At 36.6% G+C, this 16,660-nt stretch overlaps 1 protein-coding gene across 1 annotated transcript; it reads right to left on the reverse strand.

The window, feature by feature from the left end:
* Nucleotides 1–1,676: 1,676 nt before the first annotated feature.
* On the reverse strand, nucleotides 1,677–15,555 carry LOC147168223 (endothelin receptor type B-like). Its single transcript, XM_086085043.1, has 8 exons — nucleotides 15,378–15,555; nucleotides 11,055–11,581; nucleotides 8,476–8,588; nucleotides 8,185–8,389; nucleotides 7,122–7,271; nucleotides 5,864–5,997; nucleotides 5,646–5,754; nucleotides 1,677–3,123 (listed from the first exon to the last, which is right to left on the reverse strand). Exons 2-8 carry the CDS (start codon nucleotides 11,439–11,441, stop codon nucleotides 2,983–2,985), a joined length of 1,239 nt encoding a protein of 412 aa, XP_085941169.1. The 5' UTR covers nucleotides 11,442–11,581; nucleotides 15,378–15,555; the 3' UTR covers nucleotides 1,677–2,982.
* Nucleotides 15,556–16,660: the final 1,105 nt, after the last annotated feature.

Genomic DNA, 16,660 nt, shown 5'->3' on the forward strand with positions numbered 1-16,660 from the left:
AATCTTCTGATTAAATAATCGACTTTTTCAATCAAACCAAACGCTGTCTTTGTTATTCTTCCCAGTTAAAACTTGGAACGCGTCTCTTAGAAGTGTCCAACAACAGATGAGGTTCGTCTCATTGGATCCAAAAGTACAAATTGAATTTGGCATTTGCAGAATTACATTTGCAAAAATTTTGTTTGATGCTAATAGTGACTATTTCCAGTCCAAGCTAACAATCTTCAGGCTTGAATTGTCTTGAACAGACAAATTGTAGTCATCCTCACAGCTAATGCTTGGCCTGAAAGTCAACCAAGCTGCATGTAATACAATGTATGATGTTTATTTAAAAAAGAAAAGAAAAATGTCACCAGATAGTAATGTATATTCCAGTATGATTTTTTTTTTAAACTTATCTCAATGTACAGGTACAAGGAAAATAATCAGTTATCAAAAAGACATACCTTGGAGGCTGCAACATTAAGTTGACAAGAGAGCCTTTTAACAAACAATAGTTTTACTTGTGCTACATATTTGATGTTTGCGATATCAACACTAAAATGCAGGACACTAAGCAATAACAATGGGACTTCTGTACTGTAAGTAAGATGAATTCTGAGCTGTATAAAGCTATTCTTGACTCACATTTAGTCAAATACTAAATACTTATATCCATTTGTACTGAACTTCAAGCACTCATATTCAGCAAAAGATTTTCATCCAAAAGATTTTCCGTGGGCCGACATCTTATCATGTTAGAGCGGTTTGTGTGTCCAAATCATCCGAGTATCCACACTTTTTAAAATCGGATTAAATGAGAAAATAGCCAAAAGAAAAACATCTAAATACGATCTTTATTTTGGAAGGAGATTATTGTTCAATAGAGGAGCTGTTGTCCTCTTAATACATAATTAAATATAGAGGTGGACAATTTACAAAACTTTGCTGGTCTTTCATCAGCGCCCTGGGCACACTTCCGTCATTGTCAGTTCTTTAAAAAATGTTTTTTTAGATGAACCTAACTGTAACCGTCAGTCCGTCGTATTTTAACCAAACTTCTGTCATCACTTCATCACCACTATTTTAGGCCTAACAGACAATCGTCAACAAAACAGGCGTTTATCAGTGACAAACACCGTCTGTACTTTACCCGATTAGAGACGATTGCAGTGATGGACGAAAACTAACTTCCGTCAGAAGTTTCTCGTCATTCATCAGCAAACTAGGTGTCCGTCAGTGACGGACTGGCAGACAGTCCATTAATACTGACGGCATGCCCACTTCTGATAAATATAATTTGGGTGCTGGAACACATTTATTGCATTTCCATTCATTTCAATGGGAAAATTTGCCTCAGTTTACATTTGTTTTGAGCTACAAATGGGGTCGCGGAACGAATAACTGCGTATGTAGATGTATCAATATATTAGCGGTTATTTGCCCATACCTAAATGAGACTGACACGCGGCTGTTGTGATTTCAGGCTATGGATCTTGGAAATAAATTATTAAAGGTTGTCACTCCCTGCAATGTTTTCACAGACCGGGTACGGTAGCCCTAGTTCACAAAACAAGGTCCGTCAAGGCATGTTTGGATGAGAGTCGAAGAAACTCGACCTTAACCCATCAAACATTGGACAGCAATGAGTAATAACCTCTGACCTTAAAAAAAATAAAATAAAAATTATACTCCAATATCTTGCAGACAGTTTTGTCACTTTTATTCCATTCACAGTTCCTGTTGGTATAATAGTCAGGTGTCCCAACATTCGTGTCCAGACAGTGAGACAGTGTACTGTATAATGGCACAAAAAGTTCAGTCACAATTGCTGAGCGCTTTCTAGGTACTCTTGCTACATCTCTTTAAAAATATACTGTCGTTCACATTGTAAGGTCTCACCTTTAGAAATGCAGAAGATTTCAAAAGTTGACTTCAGTCCACGTAATATATTTAATAGAATGATAATGTATAAAAAAACCATGCTTCATAAAGACTTATAAACATGAGCAAAAAGTGCTTCTTAAAAACAGCACAGTCCGTCACAACTAATTGAACAGATTTCAAATGAGTCTCTTTGAAGTGGTTTCCTGTTGTGACTGGTGGGCCGAGCCAAAAGTCGTAACAACGGCAACCACACAGCAACGGAGGTGAAAATAATAACTGCTAGCACGAGGATCATCCTAACTCATTTTGTTTTGAAACAGTAGCCGTCATAAGACAAGACGTCATACACATTTGGATTAAGCAATAACAAGCAGGAATAATGAAATAATAGCAGCCATTATGACCACCTCAGAGTCACAAATTGTCAATGATCTGGTACTTAATATATTTTCGAAGCAGCTGCCCTTCACTTGACGTTCGACAACGTGACATCGCCACAATTTCTCTGGCATGATGTTCACTCCTTAGTTTTACAGACTGATTCTATTCATATGCAGAAGTATGATTTGCCATTTTAAAGCAATGCCATCTGGGTCATCTTTTCCCACTTTGCCTTCTTCTCTCTGAGCTTATGAAAGCCTCCGTGCTGTTATGCGATAGAGTACTAATCTCTCTCTAGATAAATATACAGTATAAATACAGTATAGCCTATGTATGTACATGTACGTAGCATATGTATAGATGTAGATATACATACATATAGATAAAACGTAGAGAGATGTAGATATACATATAGTATATATTTTCATACATATGTCTGTGCTTTTCTGCAATTTTGCATGGAATTAATAGTCATGTACAGACATTCACATAGACTTGATAAATGCATTTAGCTTCCTCTGAGCAACATTCAGCCTAAGGAGCTTACGTGTGGAATGTGAATGTAACGCCTTGGTGTCGTCCCACTGCGGGTACAGTCCACTCTGGGCTGACCCTTTGATATCTTTCAGTCCACTTCGGAATTCGAGTCTAGAAGACTTCAACATTGCGCTGATATCACGTCCATTGGCATGGGGTTTGTAAGATAAGAAGCGCAGGTTAAGCTTGTGTGTATATTTATGAGGAGCTTGAGTATTTCTGACTGGAACGGGAGCTGGAGCGATCTAGTCCATTCCCGTGGCAGGAGCCCTTCCACCCTGGGACGGAACCTCGATCGTCCAGTATAGATGTTCCATAGCACCAACAGCACAGGCAAGACTGCAAGGACAAAATGGTTATTATTAATCATGTTTTATGCAGGAAAGGTCTTATCCGCAGGGAGCCAATTAGTCTGCCCTTTGGGACTTTCCCATGGATGAACACATGCATTGGCACACAATGGGGATGTGTTGCATAATTAATGTGCTCATTTCTCTTGACATTTATGAATGATTACCACTACCTTGCGAGATAGAAATACAGCTAATGAATGGACAATTACTGTAAATAAGACGCACTGTAAAGTAAAGTTACAGTAATACAGTCTTGTATTAAAGAGTGATGGCTAAATCTTGTCGCGTTGTGATACTTTAGCTAATGCTAAATGCTAGCTTGGTTGACAGTTCAACAGTGCTAAACAAGCCTATGCACTGGCTGGATGTGCCGTTTACTTGACGGCAGTCACGCATTGTAACAAAATATGGCACTAAAAAGCTCAACTTGCGGTATTATGATAGTTACTTAGCAAATTTTCAATGATTCGATTTTTTAAATGACGATGTATCGAATTCATTCGATTTATTACCCAGCCCTATACTATTTATTTTACATTGCACTAAATTATAATGTACACAACAACAGTTAACATAGAAAATTAGATTTCTACCAGATATTTTGAATGGTATTTGTCCTCTAGATATTTTTATTTTATTTAGGGGTGCCATCATTAGTGCGTTAATTTTTTGTTAATTTAAAGTTCCTTTAACGCTGCGATTAATAACTGTCCCTTACTTGGAAAGCCTGTACTGGGGGAATTACATTTGCTACGCAGCAGACACATCCATGTCAAAATTGAGCAGTAATACATTTAATAATAATAATGAAATTTAATAATAATAAAATAATATTTGTGGAAACTGGAGTCAAGTTGTATTTTAACATTTTAAAAGTTACTTCATGTTAAAGATGAGATAGCTCTTAATATGAAAAGAAAAATGCGCTGAGCTGTCACCAACATCTTACAAATGCAATTATGCCATCTAGTGGCGTAAAAATAGCCACAACACAAATCTATATTACACTTTTTTTCTTTTCTTTTTTACAGTATAGTACATCTTTTTAATTTTAACTCACTTTTATTATTATTATTATTAAATTACTGTATCAATGACAGTAAACAGTAACAATAAAAGATGCAGCCATATTTCTATTAGTTTAACATTTTTTCAGTTTTATTTTAACAAGAGTATGAAAACTTAGAAAAAAATATTTCATTGTACATTTTGAACAGATAAAAAAAAAATAATCGCCTGACACCCTTATTTTATTTTATCCTTGATTCATTTAATACTTATTCTTAGGTAAAAGCCATGTTTAGCCCGGACACCTCTTTGTATTTGGTATATTCCATTTCCCTCACTCCCTGCACGAGCAAACCGCTCTGTTTTGGAGAGAGCTGTCAATCAAACAATGAATTTGTAAGTGGCTAGTTAAACTCTGAAACAAGCAACAAAGAAAAAAAGAGGACACATGCTCACTGAACATGCATGCTTTAGTCACAATTGGCAGAGCAAACACATGGGGGTGAGGCAGGGGGCGAGGGAGAGGTGGGGCTGGAGAACTTACTACCAAGTTGACTCTTTCATGCTCTCATGTCTGGCCTCAGTCAAGTCCGCCTTTCTTGTATATGTGTACGGAAAGTTTTCTCTCACAGTCAGATTTTGGACCTTGTCCACACACAAGGCGCACTGACGATTTTTGAGAAAATATAAGACTTTAAAGTGCGCCTTATAGTCGTGAAAATACGGTACTTTCTGCTTTCGTGTCAAAATGGAGTGGCTAAGTAACTATCATAATACAGCGGTTTACTGGTGTTCGACTTACCGCAAATTGAGCTTTTTAGTGCCATATTTTGTTACAATGCGTGACTGCCGTCAAGTAAACGGCACAGAGAGCCAGTGCATAGGCTTGTTTAGCACTGTTGAACTGTCAACCAAGCTAGCATTTAGCATTAGCTAAAGTATCACAACGCGACAAGATTTAGCCATCACCCCTTAATACAAGACTGTATTACTGTAACTTTACTTTACATATGGTTAAGTAAAATTAATAAAAAAATAAATGCATTATTGTATTACCGGTATATATTTTTATACTGTATTGTATCATCCAGCTCTATTGGTGGCACACACAAACATGCTGAATTGCACGTAAGTGCAGCACAGTGTGTGTGCGTATGTGTATGTATGTGTGTACTGTCCTTCCATCCATTTTCTATTTATATGATTTCTCTTGCTATTTCTATACTGCTTCTGTTTCTCCAAAAGGATACTACATTGTATAGTAGTAACCATGCAGTCGACGCTTATCAACACCAACAACAATTTGTACTCACATTCAACCACCAAAGTCAACCACCCAAACCATCATGTATGTGCGCCATTGTTCTGCATTTTACTTTGATAAATGTAACTGTGAATTTAAGTATTGGCTTTAAAACGGGTTTGCCAGAAACAAACCTCATCCTTTCTGTTGATTTACATCTAGCTTAACAACTATCTTCCTTTTGAATTGTGTCTCACCTGGAAGCAGTTTTTGAACTTCTGACTGACAAAGTAGAGGGCAATGGGGTTAATGCAGGAGTTCAGTGAAGCCATGTTGATGCCGATGTAATCCATCACTAAAAGGAAACTGAAAAGAGGGAGTGGGAAGTGATGACAGGGCTTTACGGTGAATTCAACAGGAAGTCACAAGACGGAGAACAATGGGTTCTCATGACATGTGCAGCGTATTTGCCTACCTGAGGAGTTCACAGCGGTTGGGGTCATTTTGGTCGTAGACTGTTTTCTTGAGAATACGGCTGAGGTGAAGTGGCAGCCAGCAGAGAGCGAAAATCAACACAAGGCAGAATACCGTCTTGGCCACTTCCCTCCTCTAGACAAAGACAAAATGATGTTCAACTTGGGGGCTTTTAAAGCCTGGCACGCACGTAAGGATTTTTCAAAGATTTGTTATCTTTGTCAGATCCCGCACATAAAAAAAAAAAATAATCGGGCATTTAACAGTTTTGGTCGTATTGTGTGTGGGGTGCTCAGATAATCTATCACAGCTCCGCACACACACACACAAAGATTGTCTTCCACCACTGGTCAAGAATTCAGTCCTTTGAGGGAAAGCTCTCGCGTGATCACATGTGACTTCACCAACACTTTTTTTTTCATATAACTTTATAGAACAATTCTAAACAATACACAAATAAATTATGAATACAACACAAACGTTATTAATACAGAAAAAGAAACAAACCAACAAAAAAACATGTTTAAAAAAAGAGCATAAAGCCACAGTTCTCATCGCTTTCTTGTTGATAGTGACTTCACAAACACGAAGACCAGGCACTTCGGGGTATGCGCCGATGTTTGCCGAATGTTTCTGAAGGTAACAGGAGACGGCAGCAATATAAAATGTTTATGTTTGCAAGGAAATAATTGCTTTGGAAATGATATCTGGTACCTGGGCAACCCACATTTATACAAAAATGACATTGTGTAGGCATATAGGCTGTTGTTAAAAAAATAAAAAATAAATACACATAGATAACGGGGCTCGAACCCGTGACTATGCACCTATGGGGTAAAAACACTAACCTTTACACCACACATGTCTACACATCAAATAGGGTAATAGTGCTACCGGTAGTTATCACAAAATTCACGGTAACGGTCTTTGTAACTGCTAAGAATTCATAAAATGGGTGGATGAACTTCAGGTAGGTGACATTAATGTGTTTAATGTACGGGCACTCGTTTGTCATGTCAGAGAGCTTCTTTGTATGGGTACATTCCGTACACGTCACAGTCTGCATTTGAAAAGGGTATTGTGGATGGTATAATATGGCGTCGTTCCATTACTCTCGTATGTGCACTGCACTTCCCACTTTTTTTTTATTTCCACCAGCATGATGTTATTTAATAACTGATTAAGTTATTTGACATTGCAATGCATAGAATAATAAAAAAAAAATTCTACCATGTGCGCCACACTGCTTGCAGTCATACCTGTTTCATGTGGTCGTTGAGTGCAATTCGCATGCCTTTCTTGCGACTCAGCATCTCGCAGGACATGAGGGTGTAGAAGATTCCTGTGCAGGCAAGTGGTAGGCAAAAGTAGAAGCCGAACAGCCACCAGTCTTTAGCATCCTGGTAAAACTGGAAAGATGCAAACACACTCAAAGGAAGTGCATTTTCAAACTCTTTAACTAGTTTACTGCCATTGACGGCTATAGACTTAAAAATTCATTTTAACTATTTCTATTAGTTTAAATTTTTTTTCCACTTTTGTTAACACGAGTATAAAAACCTAGAATTTTTTTTTGTATTTTACATTTAGAACAGACATACAATTTGTGATTAATCGTGAGTTAACTAGTGAAATCATGCTTTTATTACAATTATAAATTTTAATCGCCCCTAATTTTTTATAATCTTTTTTGTAATCTTTTCTTAAAAAAATATTTTCTTTAAAAAAAAAGTTTTTTTTTTTTAAAATTAAAAAAAATTTAATAAAAAGATAATTAAAAATTAGAGGCTTTAGGCGATTAAATTTTTTAATTGTAATTAATCACATGATTTCACTAGTTAGTTTTTTTTAAAAGGAAAAAAAATATAATAATAAATAAACTATTAAAAATTACGGGCGTCAGGCGGGTAAAATGTTTAATTGTAATTAATTGCATGACTAATTAACTCACGATTAATCACAAATGTTATATCTGTTCTAAATGTATAACAAAATTTTTTCCTAGGTTTTCATACTCTTGTTAACAAAAGTGGAAAAAATGTTAAACTAATAGAAATAGTTCAAATGAATTTATGGCAGTGAATGAGTTAAAATCCAGTCCCTAAACATTAATAGCTGTATCCCCTTTTTTATTCTGTCAAGGAACCATATTTGGTCACATAAAACCGAACCTACAACAATTTATAAATGTGATACAATACTTTGTATATCAAAATAGCTGCTTCAGTTTATTTAACTTGAAACATTAGGGCAATACTTTGGTGCCCATAGCCGACTCCTGGCCAATTGAAGCGGTAACCCCTGATCGACAGTACTGCCTACCTTGATAAAGTTGGAGTTCTGCTCTGGATGCAGCAGACACACACGCAACTTGTTGCCTCTGTACGGCATCTCCAGCATGTCAAACGCGAGCGCCTCAGGGACTGCCAGCAGCAAAGCAATCACCCAAATCAGTGTCACTTCCATTGCTTTCCACACTGGGATGCCTATGCCCTTCACCCTGCTCCATGATGTTACGGCGTGGTAGCTGCACATGCAATGCAGAATGCACACTCATTTGTTTTCAGCCACTTGCTCACACTAAAGTTGTTTGTGGATTACGAAAATACGCACCGGTCCACACTTAGAGCACACAGGCTGAGAACAGTGATACCCACGGAAGCTTTTTGGATGAACGGTATCATCTTGCAGACATATACTCCAAATGGCCAGTCTTCTGCTATTAGCTGCAGACAATGATAAAAACAGGCACATTTGTGGTTAGGGAATGGTTTATTGCATCTTAGTTCAATTGTATTCCTCTGTTATTCTCTAATACGGTAGTCCAGGCCAAAAATAACAGCGCAGTGTGTCTCCTTTCAGATAAATAATTTCTCCCAGAGGCTGATAAAATCAGTTCAGCATCAGGGCAGTGTCTCAAATTATTGTGTCTTTGACCTTCTAAACCTCAATGGTCTTTTTAACATGTGCTGATAGTTTATTATTAAAATGTCATCTTACATTCCAGCGTTACAGATTGAGCTGGACTACACCAAAGTACCAGAAATACTAAATATTCAGACTAAATTTGCTTACAACTAGGGATGTAGCAATATCCAAACACCATGATACGATAGTATCACGATATAAGGTCGCTATATGATAATTATCACAATATTGTGGGGAGGTTGGCGATAATTTTTTTTTTTAACAATATTGTACAAAATGAGCTCTTACTAAAAAAGCTTGGATTTTCAACATAGAAGGGTCAAAACATGCCGTATGAAAATTTAACTGCACAAAAAAAAACTAGCCAGCAGAGGGTGCTAGATGTGCACCAATGGAAATCAACCTGAGTTAAAAAATAAATGAATACAATTATCAGATGTGCTGCTTTTAATATCGTGACATGAGGACGACTAGATTGTGGCACATTTAATATCGCAATATCACGATATTGCCGTTATCGTTACATCCCTACTTATAACATCGATCAAGGTTATTTCTGTTCATCCAATTTGATTCAGGAAATTAAACTATTCATGCTCAGAGTTTTTTGCGATTAGCATATAATATCTGGGTTAAGTGCAAGAACCCCCCCCCCCCAAAAAAAAACAACCTGATAAACTGATAAACCTTCAAGACATATTTTCACAAGGAAAAGGGTTTTACGCCACCAAAAACTCTAAAGCAAACAAAAAAAAATATTGAAAGAAAAATCTGCGAATGGTGTCGAGCCATGTTTATTTGGAGCTGCAATAGAGGAAACATTTAATTTCCTCCTTCTTTGATTGCCACTAAACCACTGTTAAGCACAAATCTATAACTTATGTAAGCGCATGCAGGAACACTGAATTACTTGTGGAATAAGTCCATAATGAATTAAACACTGGCCAGAGGATGATGAATTGGATGTGACGTGTTGGTGCAATGAATACAGAAGCTAGAATTTTGAAGAAGGCTTTACGCTTTCCATTGTATAATAATGCTGCATTCATACTGTCAAACAAAGAGATGGATTAATTTCTGAATGTACAATAAAATCCTCCTGTTAACATAGAAGTGGAAAAAATGTTAAACTAATAAAGATATGGCTGCATGTTTTAGTCAATGATACAGTAATTTCATGATAATTAATACAAATTTAGTTAAAATTATATATATATATATATATATATATATATATAATGTCAAAAGGAAAATGTCAAAAATTATAGGATGCTCTCTAAAACTAAGGATGTCCTGAATAAGAAATCATTATACACATTATATTGTTCATTATTATTACCATATCTGACCTATTGTGTGGAAATCTGGGGAAACGCATATAAAACAAATACCGATCCTGTTTTCAAACTGCAAAAAAGAGCCATAAGAATTATTAATCGATCAAAATATACAGAACCAACTCATTCTCTATTTATTAAATCATATACAATGACATTTTATGACTTAGTTGAATTTAAATTAGAACAAATAATGTATAAAGTACACAACAATCTACTCTGCCACAGTACTCAGAAGCTGTTTGAAATTAGAGAGAGTCCTCATAACATAAGCGGTACAAGTGTCTACAAAAAAAATCAAACAAGAACAAATATTAAGCAAAGGTGTGTTTCTGTAAAAGGTGTTAATTTGTGAAATGGTTTTGGAACTGACTTGAAAAGATGTCAGTCACTTGCTGAATTTAAAAACTTGTTTAAAAGCAAAGTTTAAAACATTTACTTACATTAGACATGAGCTGTTAAAAATATATATAGGCTGTAATTTCTTTGGATGTATCGGTATGAGTCTAATGAAAATTGTATATAAATGTATTATGCTATATGTCTATTAATTTCATGTGCATGTGTCGCTGGCAAATGTGCATATGTTAAAGTGCACTTGTATATATGATTAGGTTTATACATTTCCTTTTGTTGAAATACACGACCTTCTTATTTTATTAACATAAAACGAATAAGGGGTAGGACTAGATACGTTTTTAACTTCCTCCTACCCCTTTTGAACTTTTTGAATCTTTTTGACTTCAATTTATATTTTATGCTTGTAATGTGTTTTCTTTGTGTTTATATGTTCAATAAAGAACCAAATCAAAATCAAAAATCAAATGGCAGATTGTGTTCCTAAACCCGCAATGTTGGCTGTCTCCAGGGCAACATAATAAGATGCAAAGCCACACACAGCAATCCAAATGAGCGCACTTTCTTTACCTTATACACATTGATGGGGATGGCGATGATGATATAAAGTAGGTCCCCCAGTGCCAGGCTGCCAATCAGAATGTTGGGTCCATTCCTCATACACTTGTTCTTGTATATAATTCTCAGCAACGTGGAGTTGCCAATGATCCCCACCACAAAGATCAGGCAGGACACAATGGTGTTGACATACTTGAAGGCGTGCTTAATCTCTGTGGGCCTTATGCACATGGGAGGGAAGGAGCCCCTTGGCCGGGCCGGCGGAGGGGGTTGTCGTGAGATGGAAGAATTATTCTTGAAGACTTCAGAAGTGTCAGGCACAGTCGGGGAGTCGCGGATGAAGCGGGAGGCCTCGACCTCCACAACCATCAGGAAACAGAGCAAAGCGATGGCCTTCATTGTGAAGAAAGGGAGGTTCTTTCACAGGGAGGCGTTTCCTCAGTCAAAGGCACGCAGCAGTCTCAACGTACACAATCTCACATACCCATTTTACACACTTATTTGCTTTTGGCTTGGATCCTTTTTGCAAGATGTATGTCCTGAGGAGAAAATAGACAAATCATCATGCATTACAAGTCAAAAAAAAACTATATTTGTTTAGAGGTGAGCTTTCAAACAGGCTCGCAAGTTTATTGCATTCATGCTCGAAAATATGAGTACATTCTGAATTTATTAGCCAATTAAAGTTAAGTATTCAAGTATCACACATATCATAATTTGGCTGTGCACAAGAACAAAACATTTATTTCTTATTATCCATCTTGTTCAGGTTCATGTAAGGTTGAGTAAGGCCCCAAATCCCTCAACTGTATCTCAGCTAAATGGCAAAGCAAGGCAACTTTATTTATAAAGCACATTTATGTTAACACAATGTGCTTCACGCAACCAAAAGCACAACATTTAAAAACATGAGCAAACAGAACAAGTGAAGACATTCACAGAGCAAAGAGAAAACAAAGAGATTATTAGAATGACTAAAAGATCAAATATTGGCAAATTTAAGAACATTTGCAACCAAAAGATTTGGACATTAAATGTAACTCTTCAGTAGTCACCAATACGGCATGTACCGATACCATTAGCACGTTTGATACACAAAATCCTCCCTCTTCCAAAAAAACAAAACAAAACACCCAGATAATTTTAAATCAAAACCTATATATCCCAATATAGCATTTATGAAAATAATGACAATTTTCTATTCTTCTAATTTCTAGTTGCTGATTGCAAAACGTCCAGAAGAGGGCAGCCGAACGTACCAATACCTTGAAATAAGTCCCGGTACCTGGTATTGGTACTTGCCCATCCCATGGATTTAAAATAATTTAGACTTGTGGTTTATTCTGAGTGCGGCATAACTGCCAAATGTCGCTTCACCATGTTTACTTTAAAACCTGAGCTCCACTAATTGACCTGAGTCTGTAGACCTCAAAGCCCTGAAAAGGTCACAAAAGAAGAAAAACTTGGCATTTAAAGGCGGTCTACTGCCTGTGCCCGCCCACACGTGTAGGGCAATAGTGAAGCGCACATTGTTGCAGAATTCCTCCTATGCCAGCTATGTTAACCACTCTACGACTAAATCCCTTGTAACAATATAAAGTTATTTTCTCTGACTCTGGGGATACATTTTGCTAGGTTTTGTAGCTAGAACCTTTGGCATTACATTTTTTGTCTTGAACACATGTCTTCCAGAAGAAGAAAAAACCCCTAATGCAAACATTTTTTTACAATGATGTGAACAGAGAGTCTTGTCATGTGTTAAGCAGAACCAACTGTCAAACAATTGGAATGGTGATAATGGATAATACCAATTTACGAGTTGGATGGGAAACTAGTCTTCAGGGAACCTCATGTGTAAACCATTAGAAGACTTTGCCAAGGGCATCTCTCAGGGTAATAAAAAAATCTGTTTACAATTACCCATATAAGTACGATATCCATCCATTCATTTTCCGAGCCGCTTAACCTCTCGAGGGTTGCAGGTGCGCTGGAGTCGATCGCAGCTGTCTTTGGCAGGGCACACCCTCAACTGGTTGCCAGCCAATCCACACACAAACAACCATTTACACTCACGTTCTCTTAGCGTGTTCAATCAACCTGCCATGTATGTTTTTGGAATGTGGGAGGAAAGCGGAGAATCTCAAATCATACACGCACAAACTGCCTTGAAATAAAATGCTTGTGGACCAACGCAGTAGATCACCAACTGATTTGAATACTGTTTTACACTATAATGTTGCTGAATGCACATGAAGTACTTTCATGCATATGCACAGTCTGCCGGTCACAGCGAGCATTGATAGTTGTGCTTAAGTCCCAAACACAGAGGCTTGTTGTATTTGTACACACAGACAAAATCACATGGATGAACTCACAGACATAACACAACCCCCCCCCCCCCCCGAAAAAAAACTTAAAGACTTCCACCCAATCTTCTCTTCAGCTGATTTGTGCTGGCCCATTTTAGTCAAGCGACAAGGTCATTAGGCACTGAGCGTGCAAGCGAGAACAATGTGGTCGGATGTAAATCTGGATTGGAAACAAATACTCACCCTAAAAACTGTTGGGTTAAAACTAACCCAATTATGGATAAAAAAAAAAGATTTAAAAAAGGACCGATCCACTTTATTGGTCAATTTGACCTAACTTTCTAGTTTTTATTTTATTTTTTTATTTTTGACCCAAGTAAAGGATCAGACCAATATTTATGAGTTGTTACAGTAAAAGACCCATTTCTGGACCCAAAGTTGGGTCAAATGGACCCAAGTAGAAAATCGGTCCATTGTTGACCCATCGTTGGGTTATTTTTGACCCAACTGTTTTTAGAGAGCTTAATCCAAAATATTTTACATCTGACCTTTAGCTGTGACAACTCCAAAATTAAAGGGAGATGGTCTGTAAAAATGGAAAGCTCAACAACAAATGAAGTAGAGAGCCAGGAAATGAAGGAGTCGTGTATTGAAATTGAAATGAACAGAAATGGCAATTTGATTAACACGAGTAATGACTGCAGAGGGATGATGAAAGTGTGAAAAGGTGCCAAAGCGCACAGGATGGCCTGGAAATAAGGACACAGGCTAAAGGCCAGTGGATATAAATTAAACAACAGTCCTGATCAGCAAGTATTTAAATTCAGACAGGGTAGCAGAAATGTATGAAATCACCACATTTGCGCTGAACTCCAGCACTCTCTTTGTTTGTTAGCTCTAAAATGGAAACACGATTACAACACTGCACAGATTGTTTCTGGAACTTTCCTCAGTAACAACAAGATTCAAGACAATAAACTGTGAAATAAATCCCAGTCATACATCATTGCTGGTGTTTTTCTAGTGACATTGGTGGGAGTTATTTGTTTTAAAGATTTTATTTTTATTATTACTTTTTTCTTTTTACAATGCTTTAGATTTGGACTGAATGTTCCTGTTGATTTTGTAATTCACTTTTCAGAGACAAACACCGATGGACTATTAAAAGAAAACAGACATGCTGAGATCCAGAGCTGAGGAATAACGATGAATCACCACAAACAAAAAACTTACCATGAAATGTGTAGTTTGCTATACAAAACTACAAACCATGTTTGGATGAAGCATGTAATAATTGGTCTAATTAATTTAATTAAATGTTTTATCATAAAATGAAAAATACGGATTACCAAATGACCAGATCATTAAAACTGTTTGTCTCAGAGGCCATCTGGTATTAGGAACTGCTTTAATGCGGAGTCTTTCAATTTCAGTGAGCTATCAACATTTTTACCGTTTTGAATTTCCAAATTGAATAAATGTTTTATAAGCCTACCTAAATTTTTGTCATCTCAAGTAGCTTCTCCGAGAAGTCAAGAATTAATCAAGAATTAACCAAGACCCCCTCCCCCCTTTTCAGGATTGTGAAAATAACTACATTTCAAATTAACCATGAATGAATACGTATTAATCAACGTTTATTAATGTGTTTTACATTTTTTTTTTCAAAACTTATTTTAAACAAACAAACTTACATTTCATTGGGAAAACACTCAAATTGAGCTCCAACATAATATTTCAGTTAATCATAACAGAACTATATAGTAGATAGGCTATACATAAATTGATAAATATATTAAAAATATATAGGTCAGCATTCCGTGGTCTACTAAATTTGTTAAGCACTGTAACTTCCAAAACACATGAAGCGTCTGTGAACTTTTAACATGACATTTTCTTGCCAGGGTTTAAGCATGCACTTAAATATAAACAATAAAGCCTGTCGAGAGGTGGTGTTACTTATTCATCCAACTTATTAACAATTATAACGATCAGTTATTTCATCCAAACCAGCCAAATGACTTACCACAGAACAAAAATGCAGCGACTTGTCCTTTAGGTTAAAATTTCCTCATCAACATTCCATCAGTTCCAGTAATTGTCTTGATGGACGAATTAATGTCACCAGTTTCTTTTGCGTCGTGTCCAGTACGTCCTCGTGCTGTTTGGCTCTCTTCCACTCTTCCTTGTGTGAGCTCCTCTGATGCGCTCCAGCACAATGCGCGGCTTTATATGCCAAACACACAGCCAATCACGTGACAGCATAGACTACCGAAGTGCGCCTTCACTATGATTCGTGTAATATATTTATTATTATTATTAATTAATTAATGTATTCATTTACAAAAGTATCCGGGCTTCAGCCTCTCTTAATGTCCAACATTTCCTGGATGTTCACTTAATTTGCCACACAATGCTGTCGTACGTAATACGAGCTGTTTAAAAAACTTTTTTTTTTATAATAAAATAAAAAATAAAACTCAAGAATTACTTTTTAATATTAAAAATACAATTTTGTATAGTGGTTGTAGTTTCGTGTAGAAATTCAATGCAACACACTTGCTGCTTCTGATATTATATTCCTCTCCCATAGTAACTAGAATGTGAAATATCTTTGTATAATGCAATAAAATACACCCAAATCATGTAGCAAAACCATTAGTAGATTGCCAATATACAAATTGTGGTTTTAAGGACTTTGACTAGAATGTGCAGCTGTGCCTACTGTTGCGTGTTCATAATCTTCCTTGAAATGATCTACTTTCCCTTTACAATGATAGCTTGTTTATTTCTTGTGGCTTTATGGCAAGCCCCATTGCTTTGGGGATTAAAGAAGAGTTCCGACTGTTGTGTTTGAAAAAATTCTGTCACGGGAGCAGCAGCCTCTTGGGTATTTGCCGGAATAGTTAGCATTTCAAACAAAGTCATTTGCACCATCTCTGAATAAATATGCCTGTTGTACTTGCAAAATGAGGGCCTTTTTTTTGGCATTGTGAGTTTGCAGATCAAACAAAGAGTCATGAGCATTTTTTGAGTCAGGAAGTCATAAAAAAAATATTCTCAATTCATAGCTTGTAGCATAAAATATATCAGGAATTCTTCCCCCCCCCAAAAATCTTGCCATGTCCTTATATTGTGTACCGAATATTTATTCTATATGCATACCACATTGAAAAAAAGAAGGTGTTACATGTATTATGTGTAAACTCTTGAGGTCACACAATCCCCCCCAAAAAGCACTTGTGCAAACAGCTACATCAAACATACGTCACACTGGTCATGACAGCCTTCTTATCAACAGTGGGCACA

This window comes from Leptonotus elevatus, chromosome 9, assembly GCF_054856555.1.
Source record: "Leptonotus elevatus isolate MCC_2025b chromosome 9, RoL_Lele_1.0, whole genome shotgun sequence".
Taxonomy (NCBI): domain Eukaryota; kingdom Metazoa; phylum Chordata; class Actinopteri; order Syngnathiformes; family Syngnathidae; genus Leptonotus; species Leptonotus elevatus.

Excerpts from the sequence above, each read along its gene's own strand:
- LOC147168223 (XM_086085043.1), bottom strand. The coding sequence starts at position 11,441 with ATGAAGGCCATCGCTTTGCTCTGTTTCCTGATGGTTGTGGAGGTCGAG. Across the intron at positions 8,589-11,054 it reads TCCCCATCAATGTGTATAAG|CTAATAGCAGAAGACTGGCC; the intron begins GTAAAGAAAGTG and ends CATTGTCTGCAG. Across the intron at positions 5,998-7,121 it reads TCAACGACCACATGAAACAG|AGGAGGGAAGTGGCCAAGAC; the intron begins GTATGACTGCAA and ends GTCTTTGTCTAG.